Source organism: Abramis brama (assembly GCF_963993115.1).
Source record: "Abramis brama genome assembly, chromosome: 11".
NCBI classification, from domain to species: domain Eukaryota; kingdom Metazoa; phylum Chordata; class Actinopteri; order Cypriniformes; family Leuciscidae; genus Abramis; species Abramis brama.
In genome coordinates this window covers 4,929,843-4,949,066 of record NC_139973.1, presented here as the reverse complement: position 1 = coordinate 4,949,066, position 19,224 = coordinate 4,929,843, and the positions used below count along the sequence as shown (strand labels likewise).

Genomic DNA, 19,224 nt, shown 5'->3' with positions numbered 1-19,224 from the left:
TGGACGGAAGGTACTTCTCTTTTATGTAATGAAGATAGACGGCCTTTAAGCCTGACAGTGATAGTGAGAGTGCTCCACTGGAGCAAAGCCAACACAGACACATATAATCACACTGCTGTACTGCTCCTATTTGAGATGTATGTGGCCAAAAAAATTAATTACTAACAGTATATGTGTGTTTGTAGGAGATGAGGCCGATGCTCCATGTCATATTCACCCTCGTGACCCCTTGAAATAGGAGGCCTGGCCTTCATCTAATAGCACGACAGTGACTGGACTCTTTTTCATCAGCCTTGGTTTCCGGAAATGTTTTTCTGATTACTTTTACCCCCAAAAATTCTTCCATAAATAATTCTAAGCGTTAAAAAAAAAAAAAAAGCTCCAATACGAATAAACTGTACAAAATTTAAAGCAAAAATACAAAGGTACAGCACAAGACTAATGTGTACTTGATGTATTTTATGATTGAATAAACTAGTCTTGCATATACAAGTATAAACTGTATATACTTTGTATATATTATACTATACCATTATACTATACTATTATACATGTGTGTATATATATATACACACACACACAAAGTAAAGTATATATACTTGGACAGTATATATAATATTATTAATTATTAATATACTATCAAAGAAATGGCCATGTACCTGCTTGTCTCATTTATAAAATGTTTCTCCTTTGGCAAGCCTCTTATTTTCTTTTTACTTTTCAGTTAAAATTGACATAATTTCAGCTATCTACACAAGTGAAGAGGCTCATATTTGCTTATCGTAGCTTTTTCATGTTTTTTCAGCTAACAGAAGGTAGCCGCTTGTGCATGGATGAGATTAATTAGGTCCAATTTTTGTAACAAGAGATCCATTTTGAAACAGATGGTGGTGAAAAAAGTGTTTTTCTTCTGCAGGAAAAAAAGGTCACTTGGGCAAAGAGGAGAAAGGTGTGCTTATTTGAGCCCAATGTAACCACCCTGCTTCTGTACATCTCTGCTGACATCAGGTGTTTTTACATTCTGTGTGAAGATGTAATACCACATAGAAGTTGAAATTGGGCAAATTTGTTGTGGCTGTTGTTGTGACTTCTCACTAAATCCGAGCCATTAGATTAATTCTCCTGAAAATACTGTGGCACTATTAAAACACTTTCCTTTTTATTTAAACTGTCCGACACAGCAACAATGTTCAGGAAACCTGTTTGAAAATAGTCATTATTTTTGTAGTTCTGCAAGAAATTACACACATTTCATCTGTAATTATATCAATTAAAAAAATTAATTGATATGCATTTTTAAAAGCTGTCCTTGGTGGTCTTATATCACATTCTCCTTCAAGCCTCCTTTCAAACCCGTCTCTCCCTCCTTTCTCCATTCCCATTGCTCAGTGTTTGTTCTCAATAATCCTCCACACTAATGTGGACGGATTCATAATTAATTTTCTTTCTGCGGTTTGACCTCGATTCTCTCCGGCGCTCTGTCTCTTTTGCTTGCCATGTCCGCACAGGTCTATTTTTAAAATGCTTTTGGGAGGGTACAGACGATCCTAATGCCTAGTACTCAGACTGGTCATCCCAAGAGACCCCATTTTCATCCGCTCTTCGTTCTCTTGCTCATTTTTCACTCTATCCTGTCTCTTTGTCCCATGTCAATATCTAGTTCATCATTTAGTCTCTCGTCTGCTGTTTCTATCCGCTCGTCTCTCTGTTCTTTAAGGAATAGTCATCATTTACTCCCCCTGATGTCGTACCAGAACCTTTTGGAACACACACTGAGAATTTTTGAAGAATCTTCATATAACCACACCAACCATTGGAGAATCAGTATTTCAAACAACTTATTTTCACTATAACAATATTTCATATTAAATACAAAATAAGTATTTATTAGTATAATTTTCCAATTAAAATATGAACAAATAATGTAACTTGAGAAGCAACACTTTTCAACTTTAAATCTGCCAGTGCAGACAAAATACACTTAAACAAGACTTAAGATTTTATGCAATGCTGCGTCTCAAGTCAGTTCAGTGTGTTTTAAATATTGGTTGATTTACACTGTCATTCCAAAGTTTTGGGGTCAGTAAGATTTTATTTTGAAAAAATTTACTTCTATTCTGTAAGGACGTGTTAAATTGTTAAAAAACAATGTTTGAACACTATGTATCAAAGAACCCTGAAAAATGTATATTATTTCAAATTTTAATAATATTTCACAGTATTACTGTTTTTACTGTATTTTTGATCTAATAAAGAAAACATTTCTGGACAAGACAAAAATGTATAAATAAAAAACTAGTATTTATGCAGTGTTGAAGCCATATGATAACAGACCAAACGTGTTTAAGTGCATCATAGCCTCAAAAACAACTAAGCTAAAAAAGCTAAAGAAGCAAATCTATGATGCCATTGTTGTCATATTTTAAAATGATTTAAAATGTGTTATTTAAACAATCTTGACATAAGCTTTGATTTTCCCATTCAAGTAGACAGGATCTGTACTTGTACTGGAAATGGCAGAAAGATGGCAGCCAAGTGAACTGATTTTAAAAACAACTTGGAAGGCTTGGAATAAAGCACATAAATCTGACTACTTTCTTGTGGTGTTTCATTCTTTTTAGAAACAAAAAAATTGACAGAAATGTGTGGAATAGGCTTCATGAAGATTCTTCAAAACATATTTTGTGTTTCACAGAAGAAAGACATTCATACAGGTTTGGGATAACATGATGGTGAGTAAATGATGACAGAATGTTCATTTTTGGACAAACTATTCCTTTCCCCCTCTCCTCTCTCTCATGTGACATTTCATCATTCTATCTTGCAAAAGGAGAGTCATTATTACTCACTGGTCCCTGTGTGCACTGGCGTCAGCAGCAGTCATCAGTAAACACACATACATTACTACAAACGCTTCGGAGAGTGACAAATACACCTATCACCGCTCCACATATTACACGCCGCATTCTTGATGTCACTCGAATAAACATTTGTCTGTGTTATGTGTTAATCATGGCGTCTCAGCGCACTGCTTTCAATTGCTTTATATATCACTGTCTCTGCACTGTTCTTCTGGCACTCATTGTATGCAAACTTTTTAAACAGATGCTCCATTCTTGCATGCATGAGTATGTACAAGAGTTAGTGCTGACGAAGAAGGTGAAAAGTATGTAGGGAATGTTTATGCATCTAAAATAGAGCGCAGAGGTGACAGCTTATCTTTGAATGTGGTGGAGAATGGAGATGATCTTCTGTTCAATTACAGTTATTTCTCTCAGTTTAGCTGGTTCTTTTTACCTGCATTTTGAGAGTTTATAGAATGTAGAACTCGACATCACAGTCCTTGCTAATTATACAGTGGCCCCAAAAAGAATTTGGACACTTAAAAGTGCAGTAAGTGATTTCTGAGAAACAATGTTGATATTTGAAATCAACCCAAACAAACACACCCCTCTCTTTATTGCTCCGCCCCCAAAATGCATAAACGTGCAATGCAAGAGTGGATGTCCCTTTATCATAGCTGAAGCCAAGCAAATAAATGCTTAGCGAAAAATAAAGCCAAGATGACGAACGAACGACAAAGGAGGACAAAAAATGAACAAACAGTACACAAGAGTATATGTAAGCAAGAGCTGGTTGTTAGTCACCAACAGCTTCAGAAAAACAATGACACTAAAAACTGTCCTGTTACTACAGCTAACATTACACAACAGTATATATTGGTTCTGTGAAACATAGCAAAACCAATATTACTCCGAGCAGAAACAACTCAACCTCTGCGTCCGTTTTCAGGCCTTCCCGCTTGGGTCTCTCCAGCACTGGAAAGCTTTTCTAATATTAACGTCATTCCTAAAGCTCTTGCCTGATCATAACCCTTCTATTTCCAGTGATATTCCTCTGACCTTTTCTCTTTTGTAATGTCTCTCAGCATCTCTCTTTCTACAGTCTTTCTTCAAATGTCCCTCTTTCTCTCTCACTCTCCTCCCACATCATGGGTGGACACGCCCCCTACTGCTGATTGGCTCACACTCTCTCCTCCTCCATCATTGGTGGACATGCCCCCTACTATTGATTGGCTCACGCTCTCTCCTCCTCCATCATGGGTGGACACGCCCCCTACTGCTGATTGGCTCACGCTCTCTCCTCCTCCATCATGGGTGGACACACCCCCTACTGCTGATTGGCTACAAGTGTGTTCTGGTGCTCGGTCCGATCCCCTTTCAACACCGTTTTTCAGAAATCGATTACTGTACCTTTAAGTCACGCTTAAAAATGCATGAATGTCATTGCATATGAAATATATATGTGGCATTTAGCACACATTTTTCAAGCAAAACATTTTTAAATGATAAAACAATACGGTTCATAATTAAGTATTTTGACACTTTTTGGTTGTCAGACGTCAAACCTGTGGTAACTTTGTTAAAACACCTGTGCATTCACACTGATAGTTTCTGACAAAATGCAGTGTGTATCAAATATGATTTTATTCAGGACATCTAATATGATCATATTTTTGGTCCATGCACCATGAGCAGTTCTGCTTTTGGAGTTATAATTAGAGCACTTTCTGCTTTCTAGGGCATTTTGACAAGTCCATTACATAAATGTCACTCATGTGACCTCTTTCAAACTTCCTGCTCCCCAAAAGATAACTTTACTGATAAAAGTGGGAGTTCAGGCAAGATATTCTGATCTTTGTAAATGTAACTGAGAAAGTGCATTTACAATTTAATTTAATGCTTTATATACATAATTACATAATTTGTAATTACATGTCTTTAATTTAGATGCATACTATTTTTGTTTTAATAACACAAAAGCACAAGAAACTATGCTTCTACATCTGTATAACAGCTGCAGCGAGATTATAGAACACTATATTTCTTTTTTTACTTTTTGTAATTCAATTCACTTTCAATTTCACTTTATTGTTGGAAGTTCTACAAAAAAATTGTCTCGCATTCCCACAGCGTTTACATTAATCCACATCAATCCACTTCCACATCAATTAATACGTCACAATACAATAAATAATACAATAATAGTAAATGCATGACTGGCTGCAGTGCATCAATTTTGTCCTTTCTATTTTTCAGAACCCTGAGGCCTACAACTCTGATTTATTCATTTATTAATGCTCTGTAAAATTGTAATATTGTCAATGTTTTTATAAATGTACTCTTCATAATGTTTAATAACTTTATATCATGTTTTATAACATTTAATGTGTTTAAGGGCAAAAAGCCCAACTTTATCTGGCTTAAAATGCAAGATACAAATAATATCTAATGGAAACAGCATAAAATAGACACTAGATACTGAATAGATATTGCAGAAACTTCCACAGAAGTCTATCAAAAAATACCATTGAATCAAATCAGCCTTGCGCAATGATTTTTCCATCACTGTTGTTTGTCAGACCTCAGACTGACAGCGCATGTTTATTTCAAATATGTTTTACTCCATTATGTATTCATGAGAACCATAAGATGCCATGTAATATGGTAAAATATCCTCAGCAGTGGCAGCCAAAACTGTAATCCCCATGCTCCATAAACTGTGCAGTAATCCATCTGAATTGGGCTGGATTTTACTCCCATGATGGACCTGCACAAGAAGAGTGTTCAACTGCATTATGTAAGGTTTATGGGGAGTTTTTGTCTGTTTGTGAATTTCTAATAGATCTCTGGGTATTGAACATGGAGTTTGAGGGGAAATTTATGCAAAATCGACCGTCGGTTGAGCACAACATATTGCTATTTTTATGTAACTGAACATACTGTTTTGAAGTGAACTACACAAGCACATTTCAGAAGTTTTTGTCATAAATGAGTGGTTCTTTTTTTAATTGTTTTGCCTGAAACATCATGTCATCCACTTTAGCATTTGACAACCACAAAGTGTCCAAATACTTTTTTAGTCTTCATTTTGAACCAAATATCTATTGCTTAATCATCATGTTTTGTTTGAAAACTAAAATAAAATGACACTTTTGTTATCTAATGCAGTGTTCACCAATCTCGGTCCTGGAGGGCCGCTGTCCTGCAGAGTTTAGCTCCAACCAGCTCCAACACACCTGTTTGAAAGTTTCTAGTATGTCTAGTGAGACCTTGATTAGCTGGTTCAGGTGTGTTTAATTGGGGTTGGAGCTAAACTCTGCAGGACAGCGGCCCTCCAGGACTGAGATTGGTGAACCCTGATCTAATGCAATGACAATCATGCATGTCTTACTTTTTTGGCCCTGGTGTGTCTACCCTACACTGAAAAAAAAGAAAAGAAATTGTGTAAAAACAATTTTCACTCAAAATTATTTATAATTACCGATAATTACAAAGAATTGGCAAGTAATGCATATTAAATGTGAAATTTTGAAGTAGAAAGAATGAAATATATTTCCTTGTAAAACGTACACTAATAATCTTTGATTTATTTGAAAAATCTCTTTACCGTGCAGTCCTGGTTGATAATCAGTTTGTTTAATGAAATAAAATGACAAAACTGTAGCTCATCTAGGCAGCAAAGCATATTTGTCTGAACTAGGCCAAACCTGCAAATATCTTCTCCATTTATGTATCCAAACTTTCTGGCACATTGGAACTGAAGTTAAACAGCTATTGTCCTCCACAGAGCTAAAATAAGACTACATTGCGCAAAACCCAAAACCTGTGGTTTTGATGTGACACACCAGACGATGTCCAGATCTGAAATGAGTTTACAGTACGTCTACACAGAATTCTGGATTTCATTCAGAAATGGAGCCAGCAGAGAAAAGGTTTATTACCGAGAAAGGGGTTTATATGGTTTGTTATGTAACTTACGGGAATACCTCAAACACGTTTTATTTATTGCTTGATATAGCAGATACAAGCACAATCTCTTGACGGTAAAGACACTTTTAATGTTTTTCTTGTGTTATTGGATGAGCATCCCTGTTTCTAGAAGAATGTAATGCAATAACACATGCAGTGTATCCCAAATCAATAAAATGGGAACGTGAGACTTTTGATTCCTGTATAACAGTGATTCCAATCTAGGGGCATTTAGGTCCAGAGGGTACATGTAATGATTCTGATTTTGATTTGTTAAACTGATAAAACAGAAACGTATTATATAGTATCTCATTTTTTTTTTTTTAGCTGGAAAAAAAAGAAAGATTTTGTCTGTAGCTGAATATAAACAAAAGGCTGTGTAAAGAGGTAGATGTTTTTTTCTTTACTCATCTCACCTGCACTTTTCCACAATTTTATACAACAGTCCTTCCTAATTTTATCCCATCAAATGTATCAGCCAATCAAACCGATAACAAACTGAATGCGGTTGCAAAATAACAGATTCTATATTTGTTCAGTTTGAGAGGAAGCATTTTCTTTGTGGGTGTTTTTTACCCTCAGTATTAATTGTAGTTTAAAAGTGAGTCATTGTGATATGGTTATTTTTTTACGATATTAATGATAATGCTAAGTATAATAAGTTGAAATTAACTCATTTCTGGTTTGTTGTGGATGAAAGCTTGTTTCACGCCGCACATAAGTACACTCCTAAAAATCAAGGCTCTTTATTGGCATCGATGGTTCCATGAAGAACTTTTAAAGTGGAAAGGAATCAGTCAGTTAAGTTTACATTATTTAGTAAACTGATTTCCATTTTAACATCCATGGAACCTTTCCATTGCACAAAGTGGGAAAAGTTTTTTTTTAGGTTATTAAAAGGTTCTTTGGGGATCCAGAAATGGTTCCTCTATGGCATTGCAGCGAAAACCTTAGGGTTCTTGACTCGATTTTCAAGAATGCTTAATGACAAAAAGGTTCTATATAAGGAGAAATGTCTCAAATGATTGCATATGTTTTTCTAGTGATGAAGTATGTTTACGAGCTGCTTAATTAATAACATTTAATGAAAAGTTAAAAATGAATTAAAACTAAAATCCCTAAAAAGTTCTACATATGAAGCGCATGACGGAACCCTTTAAGTATATCGAACTTTCTATTCTAAGAGTTTGTATACATGTGCTGTTGGTTGTGTGTCTGGCCTTACTGATGGGACTATAAAGGTACATTGATTTCGAATACTCACTTTCCCTCTGAGCCGTAGCTGTTCATGCTGTCCTCGATGGACTCGTGGCTCGCCTGCCGGACCGTCCGACTGGGCATCTCTACAGCCAGCCCTGTCTCTGTACTCCTCTGAATGCTCTTTAACCTGCGGCCCTCGGGGTCTGAAACAAGGAAAGAAAGGTAAGTTCACCAAACCAACGTTTAATTCATAAGATGTTTTTCTTTATATTTTTAGCTTGTTGCCTACTGGCTTAAGTCTCTTTGATTTTTAGTCCTTCCTTCAATGTAAGTTTGTGGGATTTTTATGCCTGTTCCAGGTAAAAATTGTGAATTTCATCACACCTCTCTTCATCAAGCTACATGATTTAAGGCATCATTCATGTATGTAGGACAAATTGTATTAGAGCTTCATGATTCTGGATAATTTGAGAATCAAAGTTTGTTTGTTTAAAATAGAGATCACGATTCTCCTTCAGTTCAGAGAAGACAAATAAACAATTTAATGTAATTTACTGGAGGTTCTGGCAAAATGTAAATTGCTGCAGTTCATTTAAAAAATAGACATAAAAACTTCATTTGTTTCATTACTGGATTTATTGGTGTTTTTGAATGCCTTGAATGAATGATTCAATGAGCAGTCAATTGTCACGATGTAATTAAAACAGTCTTTATTTGAACGTCAAGTTTCTTACAAAAGGTGATTTACTCTATTTTGATCGCTTCCGTAGAAATCAGTGTTTATATCCGAACAATAAACTTTCATCCCAGTACGTCTGTGATAATATGAATATTTGCAACACAGAAATAACAAAACCGCGTGGCCGAAAAGACTGTTTGGGAAACTGTTTCATGCCTAAACATGATAACTGCTCTCTCTGGTCAGCGGCAGCGCCAACGCAGATCTGAATGTTCTCTGTGATCGGATTTGTCAAAGGTTTCGAATCATTGTCATTTAGGAATGAGGTCGTGTGTAAAATGCTCTAATATGTATGGTTATGCATTTTTTCCTTAGCAAGCACCACAAATGATTGTGAAATATCTCTGATATTCTTGTAGGCTATTTCTGTCTGAGCAGTAAGGCACTGGAAAAAGCAAGTTATATCAAATCCTCTCCATATCATAGCGAATGAAATGTTGTGATAACATTGCTGCCAGGTAGAGCACCGGTTGTAATAAAAATAAATCCTTTAGAAAATATAATCTTCTTGTATAATGCAAGTGTGTAGTGGTGCCTTATTGAACTCAGATAGCTTAGAGGACAGATTCACAAAGCCTGAACTTTTCCTAGTAAAGGTGAAGGGGATCAGCCGCAGACTGATCGCTTTACTAGCCCATGACCTCATGAATATATTTCTATTCAGAGAATGATTTTCAGAGTAATTTCAAAGCTGGATGTCATTTCATAATGGGGTTTTTCCCTATTCCCCATATACATCAACATAAAACATGACCCATTTTACTTCCGTAGACTAACCCATTTATGAGTGGTATGGATGGTGAACCTGATTTCACCAAGTGCAACAAGTACAACATCCTTGTTGATCCTGAAACAACATTCCAATCAACCAATCAGATTTGAGGAACAAGCTTACAGTTTATGTCAAGTTTAGGCTTACAACCAGGGTTAGATGTTTCTACATCAGTGTTATTTACCTATCATTTCCCATTGATTTTAGGGAAAACATATGGGTAGGGTTAGGTTTAGGGGTATTGATAGGGTTAAGATTTAATTTTCAGACAGAAATGTTGTTCCAGGATCAACAGAATATGTTGATCCAGGAACATGTCTGTCTGTCTTGGCAAAATCACTGTGACCTGTATGAATATTCAATGAGGTTGAATCCCTCAAAAGAGGGATGTTTGATGTCAAAATTTTATTTTATACATAAATACATACACACGCACACTACTGTTAAAACATTCAAGGTGAGTACACAATTTTTTTATGTTTTTGAAAGAAGTTTATTATTTTATAAAAAACCGTAAAAAGTAATATTGTAAAAATCATCAAAAAGTAAAAATCATTCTAATATGCTGATTATCTGTTCAAGTAAAAAAAGAAAAGAAAAAGAGATTACCAATGTAGAAAGCAGTTGCTTACTACATTTACATTTATTCATTTAGCAGACGCTTTTATCCAAAGCGACTTTCTATTTTTGAGGAAACAAAACGTGATACTTTTTTCAGGATTCTCTGACGACTAGAAAGTTCAAAAGAACAGCATTTATTAGAAATATAAATGTTTTGTAACATTATAAATGTCTGTTATAATGTAACAGAAAGTAAGATATAAATATAATATATATAGTCATCACTGAAAACACGTTATCCATTGAAACGTGTTCTATCTGCATGGACACGCTCACTCTGTAGTGATGGGAATCCAGCCATTTTCACAGCTTTTTCCTGGCCGTGAAGCACATGACCTAGTTAGGCGGTTCCTAAAAATACAGTCCTCTTTTGTCTCATCCTGCGTTTCTGGTGCGTTCGGCACATGCTAACTAGCATGTCATCGTAACCTTCCAAAACAGAACATCGTGTATCAGGAAACGCACTAGAAATGCCAGGGTTGCTATGGGAGACAAGAGCAGTGTGCTTCAATGGATTTCTCACTCTCTCTTTCTCTCTTGCAGTGTTTATTTAGTGAACATGCTTGAAACAATGATTTAATCTTTTCACAAAAAAAGTCAAATTTCAGGAAGTGTGTGGGCAAAAACTTGATTTTTAGATGTGCATTGTACATGCAATTGCCACCACAATCCTAAGGGTCTTCAGTGTGGCCTCCAGGGTGTTGCTAGGGTGTTGCTAGGGTGTTCTGATCGGTTTGAACATGCTGTTATGTGGCTGCCTGGGAGTTGATTGGTGGTTTTCAGGGCAGCTGTTAAGTGGTTTCTAGAATGTTCAGGGATTTGCATGCTGGTGTTTAGGGAGATCTAAATGGTTGCTAGGGAGTTTGGTGGATTCCAGGGTGTTGTTAAGTGATTTCTAGAATGTTCTGGGTGGTTGCTAGGGATTTGTTTGTTGGTGTCTAGGGAGTTCCAAGTGGATCGCCAGGGCGTTGTTTGGTGATTTTTCACATTATGAGAAAAAATGAATTGGCTATAAAACACTTAATTTTGACATTAATTATATCTTGTTTAAGTGTGATGTTTCTGATCCCTGGACATCTCTCACCAACACTTGCAATTACAAGAAGGTCTCACTGACAACAACAGATAAAGTATCTCATTTCATCAGTATGGCCAACAGCCATTAATCAAAGTGGCATTCATGAATTTACTGCAAAAAATAAATAAATAAGAGGCTTTTCTAACAAGCCCTTTTAGTTGCTATCTCATCTTGCTTGTGGTTTATGGCCCACACTTGTCAGTTGACAGTGTTCAGATTTATAATTTGATTAAAAGGACAAAGAGGCTTATAGAAAACCTATTATCAGACTTAAGACCTACTGCTAAAGCAGAGTGATATGTGAATTAAAATGCAAATAGTTGCATTGTTTGCTTGATTAAAGGAATAGTTCATTTATGTCATTTACTCAGCTTCATGTCATTCTAAACCTTTTTTTTTTTTTTTCAACAAGAGCTTTCAAGCTCCAAAAAGGACACAAAAGCACCATAAAAGTATAGTTCTCATCACTAGACACCCATGCTAAAGTTGACTAAAAAGAGGAATAAAAAATCATCTTTTGGAAATTGAACTTAATGCCTTAATTAAAAAAATTAGGAAAAATCCAACCTTTAAGGACACCAATTTTCTTTGTGAATGAATAATGTATCGTAAATAAATACATGTTCTTCCTTAAAATACAGGGTGCATAAGTCTGGACACCCCTATGTTAAATTCCTATAGAGGCAGGCAGATTTTTATTTTTAAAGGCCAGTTACTTCATGGATCCAGGATACTATGCATCCTGATAAAGTTCCCTTGGCCTTTGGAATTAAAATAGCCCCACATCATCACATAGCCTTCACCATACCTAGAGATTGGCATGGTTTTATTTCAGTTAGCCTAATAGCTGCTTTGATTTGCATTGAGAGATGATCTTATGGAAAGTACTCCATGCCAATCTCTAGGTAGGGGAACTTTATCAGGATGCATAGTATCCTGGATCCATGAAGTAACTGGCCTTTAAAAATAAAAATCTGCCTGCCTCTATGGGAATTTAACATAGGGGTGTCCAGACTTATGCACCCTGTATTTTAAGGAAGAACATTTATTTATTTACGATACATTATTCATTCACAAAGAAAATTGGTGTCCTTAAAGGTTGGATTTTTCCTAATTTTTTTAAATTAAGGCATTAAGTTCAATTTCCAAAAGATGATTTTTTATTCCTCTTTTTAGTCAACTTTAGCATGGGTGTCTAAACTTATGCATAGCACTGTATATGGATACTTTTATGGCGTTTTGGAGCTGGAAAAGAGCATCAAGAAAGTTTCCTTTTGTTGCACAGCAAAAAAAAATAACGACATAATTTTAATATTTGGGTGAACTGTCTCTTTAAGAGCACATTGTGTTGATGCGTCACTAATGGACTGCACACTTCCCAGATTCAGATGAACAGGAATAGGATGCTCTTAACTTCGGTTTGATTTCAACATAGCTTGTTGAAGATCATTAAGGCACTCATTGACTGTCATCTAAATGAGCATGTCAGTTTTCTAGTTTGTCCATGCTATCGATCATGCCATTACCTCTCGTTACCTCAGCCTGCCTTAATTACCTATTAACTCTTTGATAAATCAGTAGCACTAGAGGCCTATTGATCTACAGTGATGTTGATAGATGCCTGGTTGGAGGCTATAACCTCTGTGCTTTCTAATCAGATGCAAAATCTAACACTACTACTGTTGTAGTAAAGAGGGATATCCAGACCTTTCTTTCTTTCTTTCTTTCTTTCTTTCTTTCTTTCTTTCTTTCTTTCTTTCTTTCTTTCTTTCTTTCTTTCTTTCTTTCTTTCTTTCAAAGCTTTTCAGTCCAAAGCACTGTTTTTTTTATACAAGTACTTGTTAATGGAAGTGGTTGATTCTCACAAAACCTGTCAATTACGTCTTATTTATTACTGTAATGCAAAGGCATTTCATATTATTTCCCTTATTTTAACATTTATATTTATTTTATTTTCAGGACATATTTTTACCTTACAAGGTTCTCATTTTGAGTTTTTATGTTCAATTCCCTGTCAACAAAAATATTTCACTATATTACAGAACCAGAATTGAGAATAATTGGAATTACAAAATACAAAAATAACTTCCAGATGCATTATGGGAAATCTATGCATTATGGAAAATGGGGCAAAACATTGAGATCAGAATGCAAAAGTTTCAATCAAATGAAAATGAATAAAAGGCTCCCTTATCTTCTAAATATTAACTCTGAAGTCATTTTTTTAATGCTCCATTTATGAATGTGTTAAAATCATTTTAAAAGCCCCAAATACACAAGTATTAAGCATGTGCTGGTATGAGAGCCCATCTGTTTAATCTCAGTGGAGGGTCGGATCATACACAGATGCGTCCGTCTTAGCCAAAAATTATGCCAAATATTTACTCATATACTGGCATAATTCAGCTCTGACGTTTTCCATACCGGCTAAAAGAGAAGTGAGCTTCAGGAGTCAGGAGACAGTGATCCGAGCTATAAATGGATACAAGGGGGGAAAATGACCTCAGAAGGTCATTTATCAGAAGCAAATATATGAGAGTTATATTAATATACCTGAGATATTTCTGGGATTTTATGAGTTTGATTTTTCATACTGGAGCTTCAGTAACTGCAGACCAGACACAAGAGTCTGTTCACGACAGACATTAGATTAAAACATTTGTCTTGTGTTTTATAATTTGAGTATTTTATCATTGTTGATGGTTTAAATCGATCTATATTTATATAATTTATATATTTTCATTATTTGATTAGCATTGAACTGAAAAATAAAGTAAGGTTTTTTAAAGGTTCCTAATTTATTTTATATGCATCAAAAGTAAAAGAAAATACTTGAATTTTCTCATAATATACATTGCGCATCACCTCATTTCTCAAAGAGTCTGAAAACGGTTTGTTTGAAGATTTTAAACCCCTCCTTTCTGAGAGCTTCTCTGCTCTGATTGGTCAGATGGCTCAGTCTGTTGTGATTGGTCAACAGCTTACAGCGTGTGTTGGAAACTAAACGTCCATTACCATATCTGAATTTCAGCTCCAGAGGCTTCCTCAGCACTTGATACACAGTGGTACGAACAGTAACAATGGCGTTGTGATTTTTCCGTATCAATTCCAGTACGAGTCCTCATCTTTTTGAAGTGGAGGCAAAGTGGATTTGCTGCGCTGAAAACAGCGCCTTCTCGACATGTCGACAACATGAACCAAACTCTTCCAGTCTCAGCTACAACTACAGTGTTTGAGGGCGGGGTAAAGTAGATGTTGTTTGTGGGCAGCCAATGAAGACAATAGGCGGGCATTATGCAAATTTGTTTGTTACATTGTTACGCATTTATGTTGCAGGAAGTGAGACTGGAATCGCTGACGACTCGTTACAGTCAGTTCAGAATCGATTCTTTCTTTTAGAAGACAACTTTTGTTGCACTATTTGTCGTGCACTTTGTACTTTAAACTTTTCAGACCTTTTACATTTACAAACAGCTATATTATACTCTACATTAAAGGTAATATCTGAAAAAGCATAATAGAGGCACTTTAATACACTCAAAAAATTGGACTGGACGACTGGATGGGGAGATTAAATGTTGAAATTAAGTGTTAATATTTATGTTCTTGGGCAAGATGCAAATGTGATGTCTTATTTGAAGTTCTGTTGAGTTAAGTTTTAAATTAGTTTGTTGGAGTTCTGGAGGTTACCGTTGTGTAGTGAAGAGTGCCACTTGTGTTTAGTTTGAGGACGTGTATGTACAGAATAATAATTCTATTGGAGTTTATTTAATTCCGTTAGACTTGTGCTAATGAAGGTATTTGAAGCAGAAAGTCTACTGATACTGCCTTTAATGTCAGTGTATTAATTTCTTAAAAAATACTTCCTTATTCTATTTTAAAATAGCCTTTTATTATTACATTTTTTGCCCTTTTGAGCATACGTTGCATCTCTGGACTTTTTTCTGCCACCATTTGTTTTGTGTTGCATTAGTATTAATTATTTGGCAGAACAATACCATGACAATAAAGTGCTTTTGAAATTGAGTGTAACGATAACAGGAGGTAAACAAGATCCAAGCTGTGACACAAAAGCCGGACTCAAACTCATTTTGCCTGCATGAGCACCACTACCACTAAGTCACAGCTCAAGACTTAATTGACTTTCAGAACAGCATGTTCATTCAGAATGTAGGCCACCGGATGCTGTTTCAGATACTTCAGTCATAATAACATGTAGGCGGCATAACTGAGCAAGTGAGTGTCGACATTGTGTGAAGCTTCAAACAGGCTCGTTCTGCAGAGAGACTTAATGCTGCAAAACAGACGTACCACGCTGTGATTTACTACACAAGTCAACAGCCTCTTAAACTGATGTGCTCTCTGAACGCTTCTGCCAAGCGGTGTATTAAAAACAAATGCATGTTTGGTTAGGATTTTCAATTATGATCTTCATTTGTAACATTGGGTGCACACCTGTTATTTCATTATTCCATCATTATGCAGATATAATTGTCATTACGGTATTATATTGACTCTAATTTTAAATGAATTGATTGTGAAGGACGAACTCCCTGCTAGTACGTCTATGATGGTGAATCTCACGCAAGCCTGTCAAGAACATACTGGACCCCCCACCTCCCAAAAAAAAGATAAAATATAAGTTATGTTTTAAATCCTATATTATTTATATAGTAAGTTATATTTTGCATAAAGAAAATTTAGCCTAAAAATTCTGTATCACAGATTCTAATAGGACTTCCTATTCAGAATAATAGTTATAATGTCAAAACAATAATAATAATGTCACAATCCAAAAAAAGAGTATTAATTTCTTTATTTCATTTTTGGCCTTTTTGTTAGCATCCGTTGCATTCTTATTGTAGTTTTATTAATATTTTGGAATAGATTTTATTTTTATATTTTTATTTTACTGTTAATTTTAGTTTAATGTTGTTTTGTGCTTTTGTCATTTTATTAGTTTTTTTGTTGTTGTTTAAATATTGCTATTTAGGTTTAATTTGTTTTTATTTCAGTTTTAGTTTTTACTTATTTCCAGTTAACATTTTAAGACAACATTTCTAATTTTCATTTAGTTTAAGTTTTATTTTATTTCAGTTAACAGAAATGTTTTAATAGTTTTAGTTAACGATAATAATCCTGCTCTGTACCGTTCATTATTTCATTAAAAAAGTGATAAAATATAAGTTATGTTTTATATTATATTTGCATTATTTTATGTTATAGTTTGCATAAAGAATATTAAGCATAAACATGCTGTATTACAGTAATGAGGTTCTAATTAGATTTACTATTCAGAATAATAGTCATAATGTCAAGAATATGTCTTAATAGGCTTTAATTTTCTTTTTTTCTTTTTATTTTGAGGTGAAATGTGGCCTGGACCTTTTTTTGTGAGATTCACTCACAACCATAATGATTATTGATGATCAAAATATAAGTCCGTAACATGATTCGTACTTCCAGGCTGTAGTAAAGGACATGACAGCAGGTAAATCTGAGCATTTGTGCACAACCATCTGTTGTTGCTCCCGCGCGTCAGTGTATCGCTGTGCTTTCCGACTGCATATGCCAGCACAAAGGGTGCAGAGCAAATGCACCTGTACGCTACACCATCAGAGGTCAAAAGAGAGATCAATCAGTGCTGCTGCAAGGCTTGTGTGAGAAGAAATCTAATAAATGTTACATCCTTAAAATGAAATCAATTTACCTGCAAAGCATAATGCATAATTTATTTTTCATTTAGAGAATGAAGTGCAAGTACACTTGCAAGTGCGTGCACTTTTTTTTTTTTTTTGCCTTTAAGTGTGTAGTGATTATATTTTCTGCTTTCTTTTTCATTTTAGTTAAAGTTTTAGGAAATTTTGTTGTGTTTTTGTCATTTATAATAGTTTTTGTTTTTTAAAATGTCTATATAGTTTTTAATGTCAGTTTTAGTTTTTTTTAGCACATGGTTAAACTAAATGAAAATGAGAAACGTTGCCATCGCAAATATGTTTATTTTATATTTTTTCAGTTAAAGTTTAATTAATGTCAAGTGACTTTTTTTTTTTTGTGGTTTTAGTTTCAGTTTTAGTAATAACCCTTTTCTGCAAAACTGATTCAAAATATAATAAAAACTATAACATTATCTCAATGACACTAAAATAACACAGAAATTATACAATTAATATTTAAGCATAAGCCTCACTAAATTATTATTATATTTCTTTTTAAAATATTTTATAGCTTTTTGTGTACGATCTTAAAATGTCGACTGATGATTGAAACTTGATCTTTGTAGAAATGTCAGCATTAAATTCTTAAAGCTTGTATGTACCTTGTATGCTTGTAATCAAAGTAATTTAACTTTTAAACACATTGTGATAAAATGCTACAGTAGTGACCTTATTAAAACCTTAGAAAAGGCATCTGATTATATGCTGAAAGCATTTCATTTTACATATTTTTATGTATATGCGTCAGAATTAGAACAAAGAATATTTCGTATATGAGATGCTTTTAACAGGAACAATGAATGATGATTATATTATGAGTCAGAATAGGCATCAGTGTGAAACAGGGAATTTGATTATCTGATTGGACAGACTGTTGTCTTCACATTGACATCATGTGATAGATTTTTCATCCTGGCTGACTTTTTTCTCTTTTACACTTGGGAAAAAACAACAGATTGCTTTCTCACCTGTGCATGATTGCTGGGAATCGAATATTACTTCAGCAGCCATTGATTTAAGTCCGCTACACAGACACACACCAGCGCATATGGACTGATGTGAATCCACTACTGCACACTTATCACACTGACATTTTCTAAATAATTGAACTTGTGCATTGGAAACAGACATGCAATCTCTACCATAAAAAATTGTTTCGTGACATTTTCAAAAGCGCATAACATTTAATAAAGTGATGCCACTTCAGATTGTCTTTAACCAGACCCACTTGAATGAGACCCGATTGAGATATTATTGCATAAAAAATAAATAAATAAAAGGCTGTTAAAAAGTAAGAAATGAAACTACATTTTTACATTTTCTGAAGAAACGTGAGTAGTTCTTTATCATGCAAACCTTGATGCTAAGATGTTTAAGGTGGTTTTTGGTGCCTTGTTAGGTGGTTGCTAGAGTGTTGCTCACAGGCTCAAGTCAAACAACCCAAGCACAAGTCTCTGTGCTTCCAGAAATATTCTGGTTTCTAATCTAAATATGGCTCCTTCAATGCAAGTCTATAGTAAATTTGCCAGAAAATATAGGGTTGCTTTTACAGTTCCTCCTGAACCAAAACAACCAGTTTATGCTGCGCTCACTCCATGTTGTGACCGTAATTACGAGATGACAACTTGAGACGTTCTACTTCAGACTCGGATTTATGCGTTTCTATGTCAACACTATTAATGCCGAAATAAATCAGGTGGTACAAGTAAGAGATCTGTAAGTTGTTTACGTTCATTATTATGTTATGTGCTTTGAGGCATGAGGTAATTTAACACCGTCTCTCATCTCGTGCCGCTTTGCAGACTCTGCTGTGCACGTTCAAGTGTTTTGAAGGAGACGCGGCTTTGGAGACGCTCTGAAGGGAGGGTGGGATCTCATGTTTTCAAAGCTAGCTCGCTATTGCTAGCCTCTCTGAAATAGCTTACCCTACCTTAAATAAGCTGTGTAATTTGTAGTAGTACATGTTTTGGAGCTTAAAAATATATAATACACCAAAATTTGTGTAGTTTTAAACAAGTTACTCCAAGTAAACATGCATTTTTTGTTTTGTTTAACCATTTATTATTATTTTTGTCTGTTATAAGATTTAGATTTGGCAACACATTGCACAATGAAGACTGGATGTTGAAAATCCAACTTTAGTTGAAATAACATTTTAAAATCTAACAGAAAACAGTTATTTAAAGGGGCTGTATATAAGAATTGTCATGTATTAATCGCTTTTTTTATTGCCAATGTGTGAACAGCTTGTAACGAAACTTCAAAAACGAGACCTTTCCTGACTT

General features: G+C 34.8%; 1 protein-coding gene across 2 annotated transcripts in view; it reads right to left on the bottom strand.

Annotated features, from left to right (window-relative positions):
* The window catches only part of rims4 (regulating synaptic membrane exocytosis 4), a 49,734-nt gene that overhangs the window by 8,538 nt on the left and 21,972 nt on the right, over window positions 1–19,224 (bottom strand). For both annotated transcript variants that reach the window (XM_084128386.1, XM_084128385.1), the window contains one exon: window positions 8,077–8,215. In XM_084128386.1, the coding sequence (XP_083984512.1) occupies window positions 8,077–8,215 (139 nt within the window). The remainder of the gene's footprint in view (window positions 1–8,076; window positions 8,216–19,224) is intronic.